Source organism: Phoxinus phoxinus, assembly GCF_949152265.1.
Source record: "Phoxinus phoxinus genome assembly, chromosome: 13".
Classification (NCBI taxonomy): Eukaryota; Metazoa; Chordata; class Actinopteri; order Cypriniformes; family Leuciscidae; genus Phoxinus; species Phoxinus phoxinus.
The window spans coordinates 7564813-7582570 of record NC_136888.1 but is presented as its reverse complement, the minus strand read 5'-3'; the positions used below and the strand labels follow the sequence as shown (position 1 = coordinate 7582570).

At 38.8% G+C, this 17758-nt stretch overlaps 1 protein-coding gene across 1 annotated transcript in view; it reads left to right on the top strand.

Annotated features, from left to right (window-relative positions):
* Nucleotides 1-1180: 1180 nt before the first annotated feature.
* Nucleotides 1181-17758, top strand: part of orc3 (origin recognition complex, subunit 3) — a 53304-nt gene continuing 36726 nt past the window's right edge. The window contains exons 1-9 of the mRNA XM_079631976.1: nucleotides 1181-1400; nucleotides 1539-1593; nucleotides 1709-1800; nucleotides 1901-2033; nucleotides 5278-5382; nucleotides 7142-7290; nucleotides 7642-7781; nucleotides 8319-8478; nucleotides 8580-8693. Of these exons, the coding sequence (XP_079488102.1) occupies nucleotides 1365-1400; nucleotides 1539-1593; nucleotides 1709-1800; nucleotides 1901-2033; nucleotides 5278-5382; nucleotides 7142-7290; nucleotides 7642-7781; nucleotides 8319-8478; nucleotides 8580-8693 (984 nt within the window). The 5' untranslated portion in view covers nucleotides 1181-1364. The remainder of the gene's footprint in view (nucleotides 1401-1538; nucleotides 1594-1708; nucleotides 1801-1900; nucleotides 2034-5277; nucleotides 5383-7141; nucleotides 7291-7641; nucleotides 7782-8318; nucleotides 8479-8579; nucleotides 8694-17758) is intronic.

Genomic DNA, 17758 nt, shown 5'->3' with positions numbered 1-17758 from the left:
GAACCATGATGATTGAATGACACAACAGCGGCGAGATACTGTATCATATAGCCTATATAGGCCTATATACATAGACCCTTCATTAGCGAATTAAGTATAGCGACCCATTGAAACGGTCGCTAATGGCTGATCATCTAGAAGTGTAAATTGAGATGTATCACACTGTGAAAGTGGATTTTGAATATTTTATTACAAAAATCTTACTTCTTGTACCTTTAAAAGTGAATTATGAGTTAACATTGTTAAATATAACAGAGATAATAAAGTAATTGCAGTCGCATTACATACAATATTTGAATATTTGTCTGTCTTTTTTTAAAGGGGTGTGTGGGGGGTCTCCGAATTGCAAAGGCTGCCTCTGCAGTTGATTGACAACCGTCTGTGGTGTCCCAGTGGCTTTCATTGTTGACAGTTTAGTGAAAAGTGAATTAGTAGATTACACCCAAACATAATAGATATGCCTTCATCTCTGAAAACATTATTTTTGTCTTACATTTCATAACGAGCTCAAGACGAGCTGAGTGCTCAGTGCTCACTGACGGTTCTTTTTCGTGTATTGGGATATGTGCAAAGGATTGCGGGTGATTTAAAATGAGCATCCTTCCAAATGAGCTGAATAAAGGACGTGAAACAAAGGCTGCCTTCCAAGGATCCTTCAAATTAAGATGTCCTTAATGAGAGTTGCAGCCCTGCGTGAAAACAATAAACAGAAGTTTGCAAAAATAATGTTTATGTGTGTTTTTCAAGCCATCTCTGGGTATTTTTTTTTTATAACAAAGTATACGAAAAATGCAGTGCTGATTGACAATAATGCAGCGCTCATTGCCTTTATTAGGCTACAGTATAGAAACTATAAAATAGCCTATATTTTCTTTATATAAAATTAAAAAAATGTAGGCCTACATACATTATAAAATCCATGATGAGTTTTGCACACGTTTGTAGTACATAAACCAATCATAAAATTAGGGAAATTTAGGGCAAAAAATATTAGAATACAAATTAATATTGTTCAGCAGTGTTTTTTATAATTTTTTTCCAAAAATAAAAATGTTGTGTAAATGAGATGAACAAATAGTTCAAACAATTAGTCAAATAAAGAAATAGTATCTTAATATATGGTAATCGAGTTAATTATACACCAGATACTACAAATGCAGTAAAAACTGTCAGGTTTCTCCAGCAGAGCAAGAATTTGAGTTCTGCTGTCTCCTCCTCCAGTGCAGTTGGTGGCAGTAAAACGCCTAACGATGGTTTAGCGAATATAGAATTATACAAAGAAGAGGAACTTGAGCGGCAGAATCAACGCGTGCTGTACTTTGTGTTATTAAAGTTTGTCCACCACTGAATTTTGAAGAACAGAAATGAGCGAAACTCCTGTAACTTCATCAGTGTCAAAGGTAATATTGAGCAGACATGCGTTCATCCTCCCATAGTTGCTGAGTTAATCACATTTGTTGAGGATAATTATACATTCATGATATACACTTATAATAAAAAATAAACTCATACATCCAGACTATTATTATGTTTTTCAGGGATGTTTTGTTTTTAAGTCAACCTCTAAAAAGAGAAAGAGACATGTCGGAGTTGGTGAGTAATGATATAATCATTACCACCTTTACAAAAACAAATCGATTCATCCCTGCCACCTTACAAATACTATTGCCATTTCCAGCATTTTGTTTCGTTTTTTTCCCCCATTTAGGTGGATATTTGGTGGATGGTAGTGACGATAACGGAAGCGATCGCTTTAGGATCTGTCAGAAATTATGGGAAACGGTTCAAATGAACACAGAGGTATATTTCCTCATCTGCGTTTGCAAACGCTTGAATTGTCTCAGTCATTAATTCATCTATTTTTGTTTCTTAATAAATATATATGTATTTTTTTTTACAGGTAATACAAGATCAGTTGAATAAACATGTACTTGACAGTCTTGTCGAGTTTATTAAAAAGCATGACCTCGGCAACTCACCTGATGTCTGGAGACAGAGAAGCAGTGAAATCCCCACAGCCGCTCTAATGCTGGGTATGGCCTTATTCTTATCCTTAAATTAAACTTTCTAAATCATTAGAATAGAGATTTGATCTAATATTTGAAGATTGTTTCAGAAAGTAAAGTACATGCATGAAAGCATGTATGTATTTGTTTTTGTAAATTATTAATTTGTACAGTACTAATATGTAATCTGTAATTAGTCATGTACAGCCTTCCCTTGTCTAATTGTTTCATTCTTTAATGAGATGTTGTTTGTATTCTGTTCTTGCTAACTAAAACTATCTTTAGTTGGAAAATAACATTAATCAAGAACCGCTATAAAGCCAAGACAATCTGTTACCTTAAATTATACGTTTATCTATGTAAAGCAGCTTTGAAACAATCTACATTGTTAAAAGCGCTATATATAAATGAAGATGACTTGACTTGACTTGCATTTCTTTAAAGCTGAAGTCAGCAAGGTTTTTTGATCATATTCACTGAAACCGACACTATGCTCCGACAGAACAACATAAATCAGCTGGTTTTAGAAAAACCTAGAACCTGTTATTTGTTTTGCAAAAATCCACCGCTCCCGGTTCTTCTGGTCCAATCAGCACGGGGCTGTGCGAGATCTAACTGTCAATCACAGTTCGTGCACACGCCACAGATCCCCCCTCGTGTACGGTACAATATCACATGCACACGCCTGAAGTTCGCAGGCGTGTTGGATTGTACGAAGCGTGATGGTGGAGAGAAAAAATGCACACGCACTGACGAGTTCGCAAACTCGATGGGAGGGTGCTCGGTGGTAGGGGCATGAGAGTTGTAAACATTAAACATTTTTTTTAAACAAGTCCCCTCAATCTGCCAGACTTGCCGACTGCAGCTTTAATAAAAAAGGTGGTCAGACTGAAGTATTGTGCATGGCCGCATACACGTATAGAGTAAGCTTGTGTGCTCCCCTTATGCCTGTTACAAATTGTACGATTTTGGATTGTCCCAGACAAAATATGACCAATCGTGGCGATTTCTGTGTTCTTGTCTCCTAAACAGTGGCGTACAGTGAGAGAGGTTCAAAGACAGTCTCTTGTGACCAAAGATAGCCTGTGACAGTGTCAGAACTTTAGCATGATCATCTCACAGTGTGTTTGCTGCTACGACCTACGTCTACTGACTAGCCAATAAAAATGCAACATGAAATAGCGTACAGTATTGATCAACGTGACATGGCGCTAAGACTTAAAACTACTTACCTCGAGCTCCATTTGCAAAATTCCTATTCCAAGTTAGCGTCTTTTGCCTAGTCATGACCGTGTCCATGTCTTTCTTCTTTTTTTTTTCCAGCACACATAAAAACCACAACTGCCAAAGTTCATCTATTTGTTTACCACTAGCGCATGCTGATGAGGCTTTATTCTTCTATACAAACTTGCGTCATAGCCTACGACGTCTTTGTAGCCTACTGGCATTATTGTACAGTCTACATACATGTCGTATCCATGTTTATTACATGGCTTGGTTCAATTCTAATGTAGAATGCGGTCTATTATTTCTTGATAAGTATAACACACTGTGGCCATGAAAAACAGAGCGTTGCCATGGACACAGTGTTCTTTAACGGAAGCAATACAATCATTTTTAAATCAATAAACTCCTTTTTAAAAAAAATTTTTGTGTCAAACTATTGATTTATTTGGTAGGTAGCCATGTAATAAGCGGGATAATGTATAGCGAGGCGGCTGTGAGCCAAGTCAAGACATCTTCATTTATATAGCGCTTTTAACAATGTAGATTGTTTCAAAGCTGCTTTACAGTGATAAACGTATAATTTAAGGTAACAGATTGTTTTGGCTTTATAGCGGTTCTTGAATAATGTTATTTTCCAGCTAAAGTTAGTTTTGATTGATTCACTTCCGTCGAAAGGATAATTTGTTATTAAATTAGGGGCCGCTAAGACGACACCGTTCTCTCTACACAGACTTTAAACGCGATCCTGTGAGAAACGCTGATGGCGCTCACGTGCGCATCAAGAATTAATTCTATAGTTATGTGCGTTTGAATATATGTGCGCATGTTTGTAATTCTCTACAAACATGTAATTTTTTTTATTTTTTTTCCTCCATTCTGTCAACTGATGGAGTTTTGGTTCCTTGCCGCTGTTGCCTTACCTTCTGGCTTGCTTAGTTGGGGACATTTAATATTCAACAATATTATAGATCTGCCTTAAAGGTGGACGATGATGAAATTGTTTTTTGTATTATTTTCATGTTATCACTGTGAAGCTGCTTTGATACAATCTGTATTGTAAAAAGCGCTATATAAATAAAGGTGACTTGACTTGACTTGACAAACCAAGCCTAAACAAACTACTTGTCCTGCCTATACATTTTATACAGAATTTTATTTTATTTTATCTTATCACTACGGGGTAGATACGCAAATTTTCCACAATGCTTTATCTAGAGTGGTAAAGGGATCCTCCATTGGGAGAGGCTAGTTGGCACTTCAGCGTTAGCGAATACAACCCCTTCAGGCTGATTCAAGACCAGTCCCGATCAGCCTGTCGGGGTTGTATTCGCTATAACAACCGCCTCGCTATACATTATCCCTTACTTATTAGATCCATGTCGTACAGTGTGATTTGTAATGATCTTATAAGATTGCCGAAAATCGCACAGTCTGTAGCAGGCATTAAAGTCGGCATGAAAATAAAGTTTCCATAGTCTTTTCTTCCCTGTTGTGATGTATATCTGAGTGAAACGGCTTCTCGAACTAGATTTTTGTGATGGTCTTGAAAAAGATGGTTTGCTGTTGTTGTGATGTCATGTGAGTGACATGTTGTCATGATAGAAAATATGTCGCTGCAAGAGGGAGGGGAAGATATTTTGATTAAAGATTACGAGGACACATGATTTTTAAAAAACAATTATGTGCACGGATAAAATCATTTATAATAAATACGGCAATATTCCTTGGACTTTTTTTTATAATTTTGATTTCATGATGACTTTAATATCATGAAATCCATCCAAATAATATGACAGCCTTTTTCTTTGTTTCAACTGACCAGATTAATGTTTGTAAACCGAGGTTTGTGTGTTTAGATTAGTGGTCTTCAATCCTGCTCCTGGAGAGCTAGGCTCTCTCAATTATAAGAATATAAAGAACGGACTTGCGATCTTGTGGTACTCTCGCCACCTTGAAAGAACAAACACTGATGTTTTTTGCCCCATAGCCCCACTCCTAGTTCCACCTATTTTAGTGCTTAGTTAAACCTTTTATTGTCTTCTAGGGGTAAATGTGCCGGATCATGCCATGACATTTCGAAGTCTGTGTAATCTCCTTCAGGATTCTGTCACCCCGTTTGTGGTGTCTGTCCATGCCAAAGAATGTGCTGGTATGTATAAAACTATACTTTTAAATATAACTGAACAAGTACATATGCACTACCTTTTAATAAAAGCTGAGGTTTTCAAACATGCAAAGTGTTGATTACAGGATTCAACTGACCCATCGCTAAGCCCCGCCCTCCTTAGTTACTGTTGCTACGCCTGACAAGCTTTCGCGCCTGGCACGTCTATTACAGTGTGTATGCACCGGTGTCAGACATTCCCAAGGAGATAATTAGTATTTTTTGGCGAACAGGTGAAATATCTGAGAGAGCAAGACAAAAGGGACTGCACTATGCATTCGAGGGATATATCCACGACATTAAATGCAACTGATTAGAGAATAATTTAATCAAAATTTAAGCTAAAGCCTATAGGTCCCAGCGCAAGCAGCAGCCGCCTCATACGCTGACCATTCAAATGTGAAACACACAGATTGAGGAACAGCTGTTCATCCACAGCAGGGTAAGTGAAATGTGAAAATAATCGAATAATTATAAATCAAACAGCTTATCCATAAATCGTGTTGAATAACACTAACACCGGGAGAGCCGCGATCGGATTGGGGTAAAGTTACTCAGGGGTAGGCCGTCGATTAACAAAATGCTGAAATATATTTTAAATTATGTCAGTGCCGTCTTGCCTTTAATCGTCTTATTTTACGTTTAAATATATGCATTATGAACAAAGAATTGTCATTATTTCCAAGCAATAGGTGTTTTTGTTAATCCTGTCGACATTTAGTTGTGAATGGGGCGTCCCACACTGCTTGATCCACACCCAGCATTTCTCCCCTCGGCTTTTAGGTTTCGGGAAGGGAAGAAATTCCACCCCCCGTCCAAAACTTTTAGGATATAATACCGGGTATCAGATTTGCACAATCCATACTACACACAACACTTCGGCATGTTTCCTCGCTCGAAAGCTTGCCAGACCTAGTTACGGTTGCTAAGTCACGATTGGCCAGTGACGGTTTTCGGGGGTGGCTTAGCGAAGGGTCAATTAGGGTTTTTGCAGTTCAGCATTTCAGCAGTTTTTTTTCTCTCCACATCATTAAAAAAAAATTGTCACTTTCTGTATAAGATCATCCTTGAGTTCTGGGGCCTAATGCAAAAAAAATCTTGCTTAGATTTCATGTAGAATCAATTTCAGATTTATTAAAAGCCATGTACATCAGTAACTATGCACATATTGCTTCATATAAATCTCAGCTAGAGGAAAATTGTGCAGACAAGCTATATTATCCACCCGTCTACTCAAAGTAAGCATATACCGGTATTGAGCTCACAATGATTAAATATGCTTATACCATGGTCTGGGTGAATACTCGATTCTGATTGGCTGCAGGGTGTCCGTTAAAAAGTGATGGAGGACACCTAAATAAACTGTCAGGCGTAACCAAGGAAACCAAGTTATTGTTTGTAACTTGTAACTTTAGATTTCGATTGTAAAACTAATTAAAATATAAACTAATGTTTTAAAAATGTGTTATTTGGCAAGTGACCATGGTATAAGCGGGTTAATGCCCGACGAGGTGTCCATTGTCAGGTTTTAATGGACTTCGGCAGAGGCAACCGTCCTCCGCTGCGCGTCGGCCGGTTCACACCTCGCCGTCGTCCATTAAAACCTGACAATGGACACCTCGTCGGGCATTAACCCTTACATAGCCTCACCTGCAAAAAAAAATCCATTTGCATGTTGTCCTCAAGGCGTGATAACACTGGGTTTAACAATAATCCTGCAGTTTTATGTAATTTTGTTTGACAGCTGTGAAGCTCTTGATTCAGAAGCTTCTAGAGCAGCTGATGGGAAAAGGAGTGTCTGTGGATGAAGAACAGGAGGATGAAACCGCTTTACTGCAAAGGACACAGTGTACTATTAGTGCTCTGTGTCAGTGGTACAAGACTGTTACCAAGGTAGGAGAAGACTAGAGAAGATCAACTATGCTTAACTACAATACAAATATGTTTACGGTATATTCTGAAAGAATAGATTAGATTTAGCAGCACTACTTGCTGAAAAGGCCTTGTAAGGTAAACCCCGATATGATGCTCTTTGGTTTGGTTTCTTTTGTGGATTATTGTGTATATTATCATCAAAATGATGAAGTACTGTATGTGATTATATCAGAAATATTAGAATGCTTGGGTCAGATTTAAAATTAGTAAACGAGTTTGGTCAATTCTAATAGAAGTTTGAAAGAGATTATGTCCTGTTATTTACTGAACTTTGTACTTGAAACATTCTGAATAATTGGTCTTTTGCAGAAATGCCCACAAGTTTCCCCGCAAAGGAAAGCAAACTTGAAAAATAATGACTTGCCTCGGAGTTTGCCTGTTGTTGTGATCTTCAAAGACTTTGAGGCATTCAACTCTCAAGTTTTACAGGACTTTATCCTTATCTGCAGGTGGGATTTGTCTAGTGAAACGTAGTAATAATGTGAAGTGTGATAGAATAATATTGTTAAGTTTTTATTTTATTTTAATTCTTTTCACCCTCTGTATATGGACATGAGGGGTACATCAGTAAATTACTTCAATTATAATCAGCAGACCCTTATCACTGTAGGCTTTACAATGTGGTTTCATCTGGATACACCTTCTCTGCTTTTGAAAAGCCGCACAATAAAAAATTTAAATTAAAATATTGACACCCCAGTCAGTGTACACATATGCACTCTGCCGTGTTGACGGTATTGGTTGACAATTTCCCATTGAGATGGGAGGAGAAACATCTATGGCTATAGCAAAATTCAGCATTGCAATTCATTTAAACAGAACCTAAACCTAATACCTGAGATTAAAATGTTAAGACAACTGTCTTTTGCCTGCCTTGAAAGCACTATTATTTGCAGGAAATGTTAATATTGTACATGACATTGAAAAGCTAATGTAAATGGTGGTGATCTGAGAAACCCTAATCTTTTTTTGTTTTTTTGTTACAGTCGATACACCCAGGAGCTTCCATTCATCTTTATTTTTGGCATTGCCACATCTCCCAGTGCTATCCAGCACAGGCTTCCCCACTCTGTGTCGTCTCTGCTCTGTATTGAGGTCTTTCAGTCTCTCTCGTGTACTCAGCATTTAGCCTCTGTTTTTGACAAGGTAAATAACCATTATGTTTTGTAATGCAAGTTAACATTTTAGTACTTCAGTAATCTTCTCTTTTTGTTATTCTGATTTCATTATTTGTTTGTCTTTCATAGCTGATTCTGAACTCCCAGTTTCCGTTCAAGCTCAGCAGTCGAGTGATTCAGGTGCTGGTTGGCATCTTCCTCTACCACGACTTCTCGGTTCAAAACTTTGTTAAGGGCTTACAGGTGAGCTGTCAAATATAGTGCCATGCTTGTTTCTTTCAAATGTCATTGTGACGTGTATGCTTTCTTGATCATGTGTTGGAATGTACGTTATTAACAGCAAATGTCGGTGACAGAAGTGTTACTTATTTGGCCTTTGTTGTATTCTGCTATTGAAACGCACTACTTTCATTATTACAGGGCATGTCACACCAAATATATCTGTCGGATACTAGGTGGTGCCGTAATAAGTACATTTGTGTTTTTAGTTAATAACTAACCCAAGTCTTTGGTCCAATTCACACAAAAATTGGCATGCGTCATCCCAAGATCCTCATGATTTTATTAAAAAGTGTTTTGAAGATAACGGTATGTCAATTAAATACTCTAGGGTGTCATTTATAAACGGGGCTAGAAACGTGCATACGCCACTTCCCACACAAAGGTTGTGAGCTATTAAAGACAAACTTGATGGGAGAATGTGTGCTCCTGTGCGTAAACTCTGAGCCATGTATACGCATATTTTAATGTTGAGAGACAGCAGTTTGGCGACACCGATGGTGAGCTGAGGGACTGACGACAGATGAAGGAAACCCACTTTAAATCATCATTTTGAGTCCTAATCATAAATACAGTGCATGTTCACAATAACAGTTTAAATAAATAAAATAATTATTTAAACCCTTTTACATCTGATATACACATTTAGATTAAATATTCCATTCACATTAATGGAGTTAAGCACTTATAGTCGTGGTCAGAATTAATGGCACTGGTAAATATGATCAAAAATGGTTGGAAAAAAATAAATCTGCATTGTTTATCCTTTTGATCTTTCATTAAAAAAATCGCAATAATCTAACCTTTCATTGAAGTAAAAGAATTGAAAGTGGGAGGTAAATCACATGAAATAAATGCTTTTCTCCAAAACACGCTGGCCACAATTATTGGCACCCTGTTATTAAATACTTTTTGCAACATCCCTTTGCCAAGATCACAGTTTTCTCCTATAATGCCTGGTGAGTTTGGAGAACAACTGACAAGAGATCAGAGACCGTTTCTCCATACAGAGTCTCTCCAGATCCTTCAGATTTACAAGTTCATGTTGGTGCTTCTTCTCTTCAGCTCAGCAGCCCACTTATTTTCCTCTCCACACGACTGAGCACACAGTGCCTCTTGATGCACAATGCAATGGAAGTTTAGAATGGGCCGCTTGTCTTGCTCACACAGAAGGGTGTGACATAACATACTTCCCAACATACTGGGTGCTCCATCAGTACACACAGATATAAGCTTATTCAGTGGTAGCTTTTTCTCTGCAGCAAAGTCCATCAGAGATTTTAGCACATCCTCACCTCTTGTGGTATCTTTCATTGGCAAAACAGCGAGACTCTCTTCACGTATCACCCGTCACATTGCTCACATCGATAGACTCATCCAAGGAAAGAGAAAAGTAACTACCTGAACTGATGTCGTTGATCTGCATCATCTCTATCTGGCGTGCCATCACGAGTGCACGATCATGAACCGTTCTAGCAGACAAAGGCATGTCTTCGATTTTTTTGGATAATTTTATCCTTGTTTGGGAGGTCGTTAAACAGTTCTTTAGCCACATTGAGCATGCAACCCTTAATGTAGTCTCCATCTGTAAATTGTTTCCCACTCCGCACAATCTCCAGAGCGCCAGCAAAGCTTGCAGAATTCAGATTCCCACCTTTATTAGTCCATGCCAGCAGCTGCTGCTGTCCGGTTCCCATTCTCCACTGAAGCTCAGCGCAAGCTTTTTTTCCTGCATTCCCCATCGGGAAATTTTGTGCCGAATGCTGCATGGTGCGTCTCAAAATGTCTCTTAACATTTGACCTTTTGAGTGACGCAATACGTTTATTGCAAATGAGACACACTGTGGACCCCGACTTCTCCACAAATGCAAATTGACCTGTCCATTCGGACTGGAATGAATGGTAATCGTCGTCTTTTTTCTTTTCGACATCTTGCTCTCGTTTGATGATGATTTTTAATTTAGCTAGCTAGGTAGTTGTTAACTTGATCTGGACATGAAGCACTAACCACGTCATAAATTAATCAAGTAGGCCTATGCAAATAGTTTAAAATTTATTTTATCATCATGTTAGAGGGTGCATTTTCAGTCAACATTTGAAAATTGGAGAGCCATATAAAATCCTGAAAAGAGCCATAGGTTCCCGACCCCTGTTCTATAGGGTTCAGTTTAGGGCACTGGGACTTTCATGGCAGAAGCTTAATTTTGTGCTCAGTAAAAAAAATTTGTGTTGATTTTGATGTTAGTTTAGGACCGTTGTCCTGATGGAAGATCCAACCACGGCCCATTATGAGATTTCTAGCAGAGGCAGTGAGGTTTCGATTTTTTATCTGTTTGAGGTATTTGCTAGAATCCATAATACCATGTATCTGAACAAGAAGTCCAGGACCTCCAGCAAAAAAATAGGCCCACAACATATAAGATCAGATCCAGCAGTATATTAACTGTATGCATGGGGTACTTTTTACCCCTTTTTGCACCAAACACATCTGGTGGGTTTGCTGCCAAAAAGCCCTTTTTTAGTTTCATCTGACCACAGAATCTGGTCCCTTTTTAAAGATCCAGTCATGTCTGACTCTGACAACTGAATATGCTGGAGTTTATTTTTGGAGGAGGATTTTTCTGTGGTGATGTAGGGGTTGTTTGATATATGTGTTTAGGCTTTCTGACCCCAAGACTCAGTAATCTCTGCAATTCTCCATCTGTGATCCCCGGAGAGTCTTTGGCCACTCAAACTTTCCTCCTCACCGTCCATTAAGGCAATATAGACACACGTCCTCTTCCTGGCAGATTCGTAACATCTTCAGTTGATTGGAATTTCTTAAAGGATAATTCCGGTATTTAACACCTTGAGTCTATATTGTAGTTTGTTTTGGATGAACAAGAGTGGTGGACAACATTTTTTTGACAATGGTTCCTCTCTCGAGTTTTTGACTATAATAGAATTGGCCATGGACCCATTTAACATTGGGATCAATGGGCATGTACGAAAATGTCATTAAAACAGCCAATAATGTTCGTTTACAAAACTGTTAAACTCACCGAGTGGTTAGTGGTGTTCGTTGATGATTATAAACAATATATCGTCGCAATATATGATTCCAATCCGTTTATTTTGCTATAGTGGAACTATTTTTTCAGACACTTCACAACTGTGTAACTTCCGCTCAATATTTGAATCTGAAGCGTTAGCACACTCCCGACCACTTGATGGCGATAACTGATGTTTGTCTCGCGGGACACTCACGGTCACAGTCGAGTTCAACTTCATATTACAAGTAACAATTAATGAAGGTTTTGTTTTGTTTATTTCGCTTACTCTCCCGGAGCACAGTTGCTCTGCTCGCTAGCCTTATGAGAAACGGAAGCGAGCAAAAAGACTAAATCGACCAAATGTAAACAGCCCCCTTTCCGTTTCCGGTAGCGCATTTATATTAACGAGCACTCAGTCCTTCAACAGAATTCAATGGGATTTTACAAAATGACGAATAAAACACGACAGAAACTGTATTTCGCAACACTTTTTGTTTCTGGAACATCAACTAACATCACTAATCACTCGGTGAGTTGCACAGTTTTGAAAACTAATGTTAAAGGTTGTTTTAATGACATTTTCGGACATGCCCATTGACTCCAATGTTAAATGGGTCCATGGTCAATTCTATTATAGTCAAAAACTCGAGAGAGGAACCATTGTCAAAAAAATGTTGTCCACCACTCTTGTTCATCCAAAACAAACTACAATATAGACAATATAGACCCGATACCGATGTATACAATAAAACTTCAAATAATAACGAGTCCCAAAGACGCCTGTCTCTTTTACACGCCTGGTGTGGCTACAGGTTTGGATAAAAAAAGGCCGGTCTCAAATAGAGGCCTGGTCTGTTTTTTTTGTTTCGGGTTGTATTTAATCTTCTAAAACCCGTCAGATCGTCTGTTTAAGCCAGTTCTATGGTGCAGATTGCGCACGCAAGAGAGCCCTGCACAGCTGTTAGCACAAGCAAGGCAGGCAGAGAGAGTTACGTGGTGTCGCGTCTATGACAACTCGAGGTATCGCACACCGAGAAGCCCAGAGCAGCGGCGCGTCTATGACAACTCGAGGTATCCCACATCGAGAAGCACAGCGCCGCGCCGCGTCTATGACAACTCGAGGTATCGCACATCGAGAAGCACAGCGCCGCGCGGCGTCTATGACAACTCGAGGTATCGCACATCGAGAAGCACAGCGCCGCGCAGCGTCTATGACAACTCAAGGTATCGCACATCGAGAAGCACAGCGCCGCGCAGCGTCTATGACAACTCGAGGTATCGCACATCGAGAAGCACAGCGCCGCGCAGCGTCTATGACAACTCAAGGTATCGCACACCAAGAAGCGCAGCGCCGCGCGGCGTCTATGACAACTCGAGGTATCGCACACCGAGAAGCGCAGCGCCGCGCGGCGTCTATGACAACTCGAGGTATCGCACACCGAGAAGCGCAGCGCACCTAAAAGCTGTCACAAAGAACCGGCAAAAGTAATGATTATGAATGTCAAATATAGCAAGGAGACATTTTTTCTGTGTTGGCTGCAAAAATGAAGTTGACGATGCTGACTCGCGATCTTCGCAGCAGTGAACGCGCCAGAGAGAAATGCACATTTCATACGGATTACATAGTTTTCTTTCATTTTGAATTTGTTCTGTTTTAAAAGTTTGATTTAAAGCGTTCTGTAGATAATATATATATTTCTCGCTTTGCTGAGTTTCGGTTCATTTATGAGACGAGCTCCAGTTCATGCGCCTTTGTGTCGTGATATATTATCTGCTTTACTTATTTATTCAATTCAGGCAATTGGTTGATAAAACATTAATTAAAATTAAGATACAATCAATACAAAACGAAATTCACTTTAAAGAAAGACTTTGTGCTTTCTGATTGAGGTCTCTGAGGAAGTTTTTGCAATCATTTAGAGACGATTTGAGCGGTCGCGTCCATAACTGAGAACTATCACGTCCGTAACATTGTTTTTTCAGAGCGGTCGCGTCCATAACCGAGAACTATCACGTCCGTAACATTGTTTTTTCAGAGCGGTCACGTCCATAACCGAGAACTATCACATCCGTAACATTGTTTTTTCAGAGTGGTCACGTCCATAACAGAGAACTATCACATCCGTAACATTGTTTTTTCAGAGCGGTCGCGTCCATAACCGAGAACTATCACATCCGTAACATTGTTTTTTCAGAGCGGTCGCGTCCATAACCGAGAACTATCACGTCCGTAACATTGTTTTTTCAGAGCGGTCACGTCCATAACAGAGAACTATCACATCCGTAACATTGTTTTTTCCTCATAAATGCGAACACGAAAATTTTTATAAAATGAATATTTTATGTTCTGTGGAGAGCATAGTAGCTAGGAGAGCTTACATTAGTAAGCTACAGGACATTGTCTTTCAAAACATGACCTGCGCGAAAGAGGAAAAAAAATGATTGCGTCATTACCCAGCACTTCTGAAAATGCATTTCCGAATGCGTCTCTGTCCCCAGCACATTTCAAACCAAACTGACGCCCATGCTCGAAATGCCTCCACATGTTGGAAGTTTAAGTTGCTGGCGCTCATGCTACTTTCACGGTTATCACGTGCACATAGGAAACACGCCACCCTATCGGCAAGGCTCATCGGCAGAAATATTCATATCACAACATCGGTATCGGCCGATAAAAGTTTAAAATGACCATCATCGGCATCGGCCGATACCGATGTTGTGCCGATATCATCGTGCATCCCTAGGAGAAAAGCATTTATTTAATAATGTGATTTCCCCCCACTTTCAATTCTTATTTTTAAGAAAGGTTATATTTTTGCATTTTTTTTTAAATGAAAGATCAAAAGGATAAACAATGCAGATTTATTTCTTACAGCCAGTTTTCATCATATTTACGAGGGATGCCATTAATTCTGACCACAACTGTAAACAGGGCTCTAGAGTGCGACCTGCTCTTCATTAAAGCCCGCCACGATCTCATGAATGTGCGTCTATAGCATGAATTTTATTTATCGTGCCATTTACGCCAAAAAGAGTTTTTACGTGCATATGATTCGCACTTTATGGCGTGTAATCGTATGCACGCAAAAACAATTTTTGGCACCAGTCCTGAGATCTCTCTCACGGCGCGTTCGTCCATCTGTGCAAGAAGAACCCCCTTTAAACATGCGTGATGTTTCAGATCTATGTCAAGTGTAAATATATATATATATATATATATATATATATATATATATATATATATATATATATATATATATAATATAATATAATATATACATGTATGTATATGTATAATTATTTAAAACATTTATTGAAAGGAAGAAATATATATATATTTTTTTATATATATATTTATTCACCTGCAAAAATGGGTCAGACGTGAGTGAAGATTTGGGAAAAGAAATGAGATTCCATGTCCAGTGGAATAACTCAGAGGGAATATTGTTAAATTCATGGAAAATCAGGCGACCAGACATAAAAGATTGGTCTAATTTGAATCTGAAAAGTAACACTTAGCTCTAATTAACTGCTAGTTGGTTAACAGTCTACTGTAACTTAGCGGCTATGTTTATGCACCTGGCCCCAGAAGATCACAAATCAATACAAAGCTGACAAATGGCTTAAAATATATGGGCTCATGTACTGTGTGAACATGCTTTGAGCTTCACTCGTGTTGTAATATTCTTGTAAAACAGCATTCATACAAAAAAATGTGTTTTAGTGTACCACTGACGGTGCACCTTATAGTGTCAAGTTGACCGGTACAGCACTACTTCGTTTTTATATATCACATGCACAATTTTTAATTGTTGGCTTTTGTAGACCTACTGGCGTAACGATGTAATTGATTGACATAATGGTTATTTGAAGAGCCAAGGCCCGGTTCCCCGATAACGCTCACTCTTAGAAGACTCGAAAGATATATCTTACCAAAGTAGTGTATGTTCCTGTGTGTTCCCCGGGGTGTCCCTTAGGAAGCTTCTTAACACGCTGCCTCTTACGTTCGACGTTACAAAGGGGCTGTCCCAAGTGAAGGTGCTGAATTAGTTGGCATCGATTGCTCAGGAATCGATTTTCCACTTCACCCGTAGGTGCATTGCGGCGTTAAGAAAGACAACACGTTCTATGCAAATGAAACATTCCTCAAATTATTCCAGTAACATTTATTTTAACATAGTTTAAGTTATCAGTAAAATATAGACTATTAATTAAATTATCAAATTGTCAGTAATATATTCACACGATATGTTCACACTTATAAGCATCACAAAAAGATACAAGAGGAAGATAAAGGAATTAGGAATCGTAGATCCATATGAAGCACCAAGTTCTTTTTACAGGCATTAAATGTGTAGAAAAACTTCCTGAGTTCGGTGACATTTACAGCTACCTTCACTTCCCATCACGCTACACCGGAGCTTCATTAAAAGCATACAAAAGCTTAACGTTAGCAGGCTATCGGTATCACGAGTCCGGATGGGTCAGCAACTCTTTTATTTGGACGCCAGCGGGGAAGGATTTTTCAATCATCACCGCAAAAGTTGGTCAATGTATTTTTATCACCAAATTATAGTGACGTTAGCTGTAATAATCTTTAAACTGAGTTTACAGGGGAAAACACAAAACAAAATCACCTGTTTATTGCCACCAACCACTTGTTTCTCCGTTTTATTTCCTTTGAGATACGATACAAAGATATTCCTTTTGTATGATCACGTATCTGATCGCATCCAACTGCACAGCATCGCTCGGGCATGATAGGAATATTTCGCGATGATATTTTCTATTCCGTCAAGATGGCTACTCCAAATGGCACGTCCCTATTGATTGCCATTGGTTAATGTTTTCAATAAAACATTTGATTCAATACAAGGACACGTTGGATCGCTGCCATAGTTAGTTATGCTATGGTAATGCTTACTCATTTATAGATCTTAGCCATTTAGAGCCAAATTGTTTGCCAGATTTTAATTATCAAAAGTGATTGCCAATTTAAAGGGTTAGTTCACCCAAAAATGAAAATAATGTCATTAATGACTCACCCTCATGTCGTTCTAAGCCCGTAAGACCTCCGTTCACCTTCGGAACACAGTTTAAGATATTTTAGATTTAGTCCGAGAGCTTTCTGTCCCTCCATTGAAAATGTATATACGGTATACTGTCCATGTCCAGAAAGGTAATAAAAACATCATCACTGTAGTCCATGTGACATCAGTGGGTTAGTTAGAAGTTTTTGAAGCATCGAAAATACTTTTTGGTCCAAAAATAACACAAAATAAGACTTTATTCAGCATTGGTATTCTCTCCCGGGTCTGTTGTCAATCCTTCACAGTTACGCTGATGGCGTAAGACGAATTCATTTATAGACTGAGGGAAACGCACGCTGTAAAAGTGTCTCATCCGCGACATGCACATTTACGCACCATTAAAAAAATGATATCCACGCAAACAATGTAGAATAGCTTGAATATAGCGTGCGTCTCCCTCAGACTGTAAACGAAGCTCGGGCGCACCAGATAACACGTCATCAGCGTCTTTCGTCAGCAGCGTCACTGTGGAGTCCTGAACGCAGATTCACAACAGACCCGGGAGAGAATACAATGCTGAATAAAGTCTTATTTTGTGTTATTTTTGGACCAAAAAGTATTTTCGATGCTTTAAAAACTTCTAACTAACCCACTGATGTCACATGGACTACTTTGATGTTTTTATTACCTTTCTGGACATGGACAGTATACTGTATATACATTTTCAATGGAGGGACAGAAAGCTCTCGGACTAAATCTAAAATATCTTAAACTGTGTTCCGAAGATGAACGGAGGTCTTACGGGCTTAGAACGACATGAGGGTGAGTCATTAATGACATTATTTTCATTTTTGGGTGAACTAACCCTTTAAACGCTTTAATGACATTACGAAATAGCCTAGGCTATTTACCACCACATTAGTTCCGATACCAAATAAAGTCAACTTCATAAATAGGCCTGTATCCA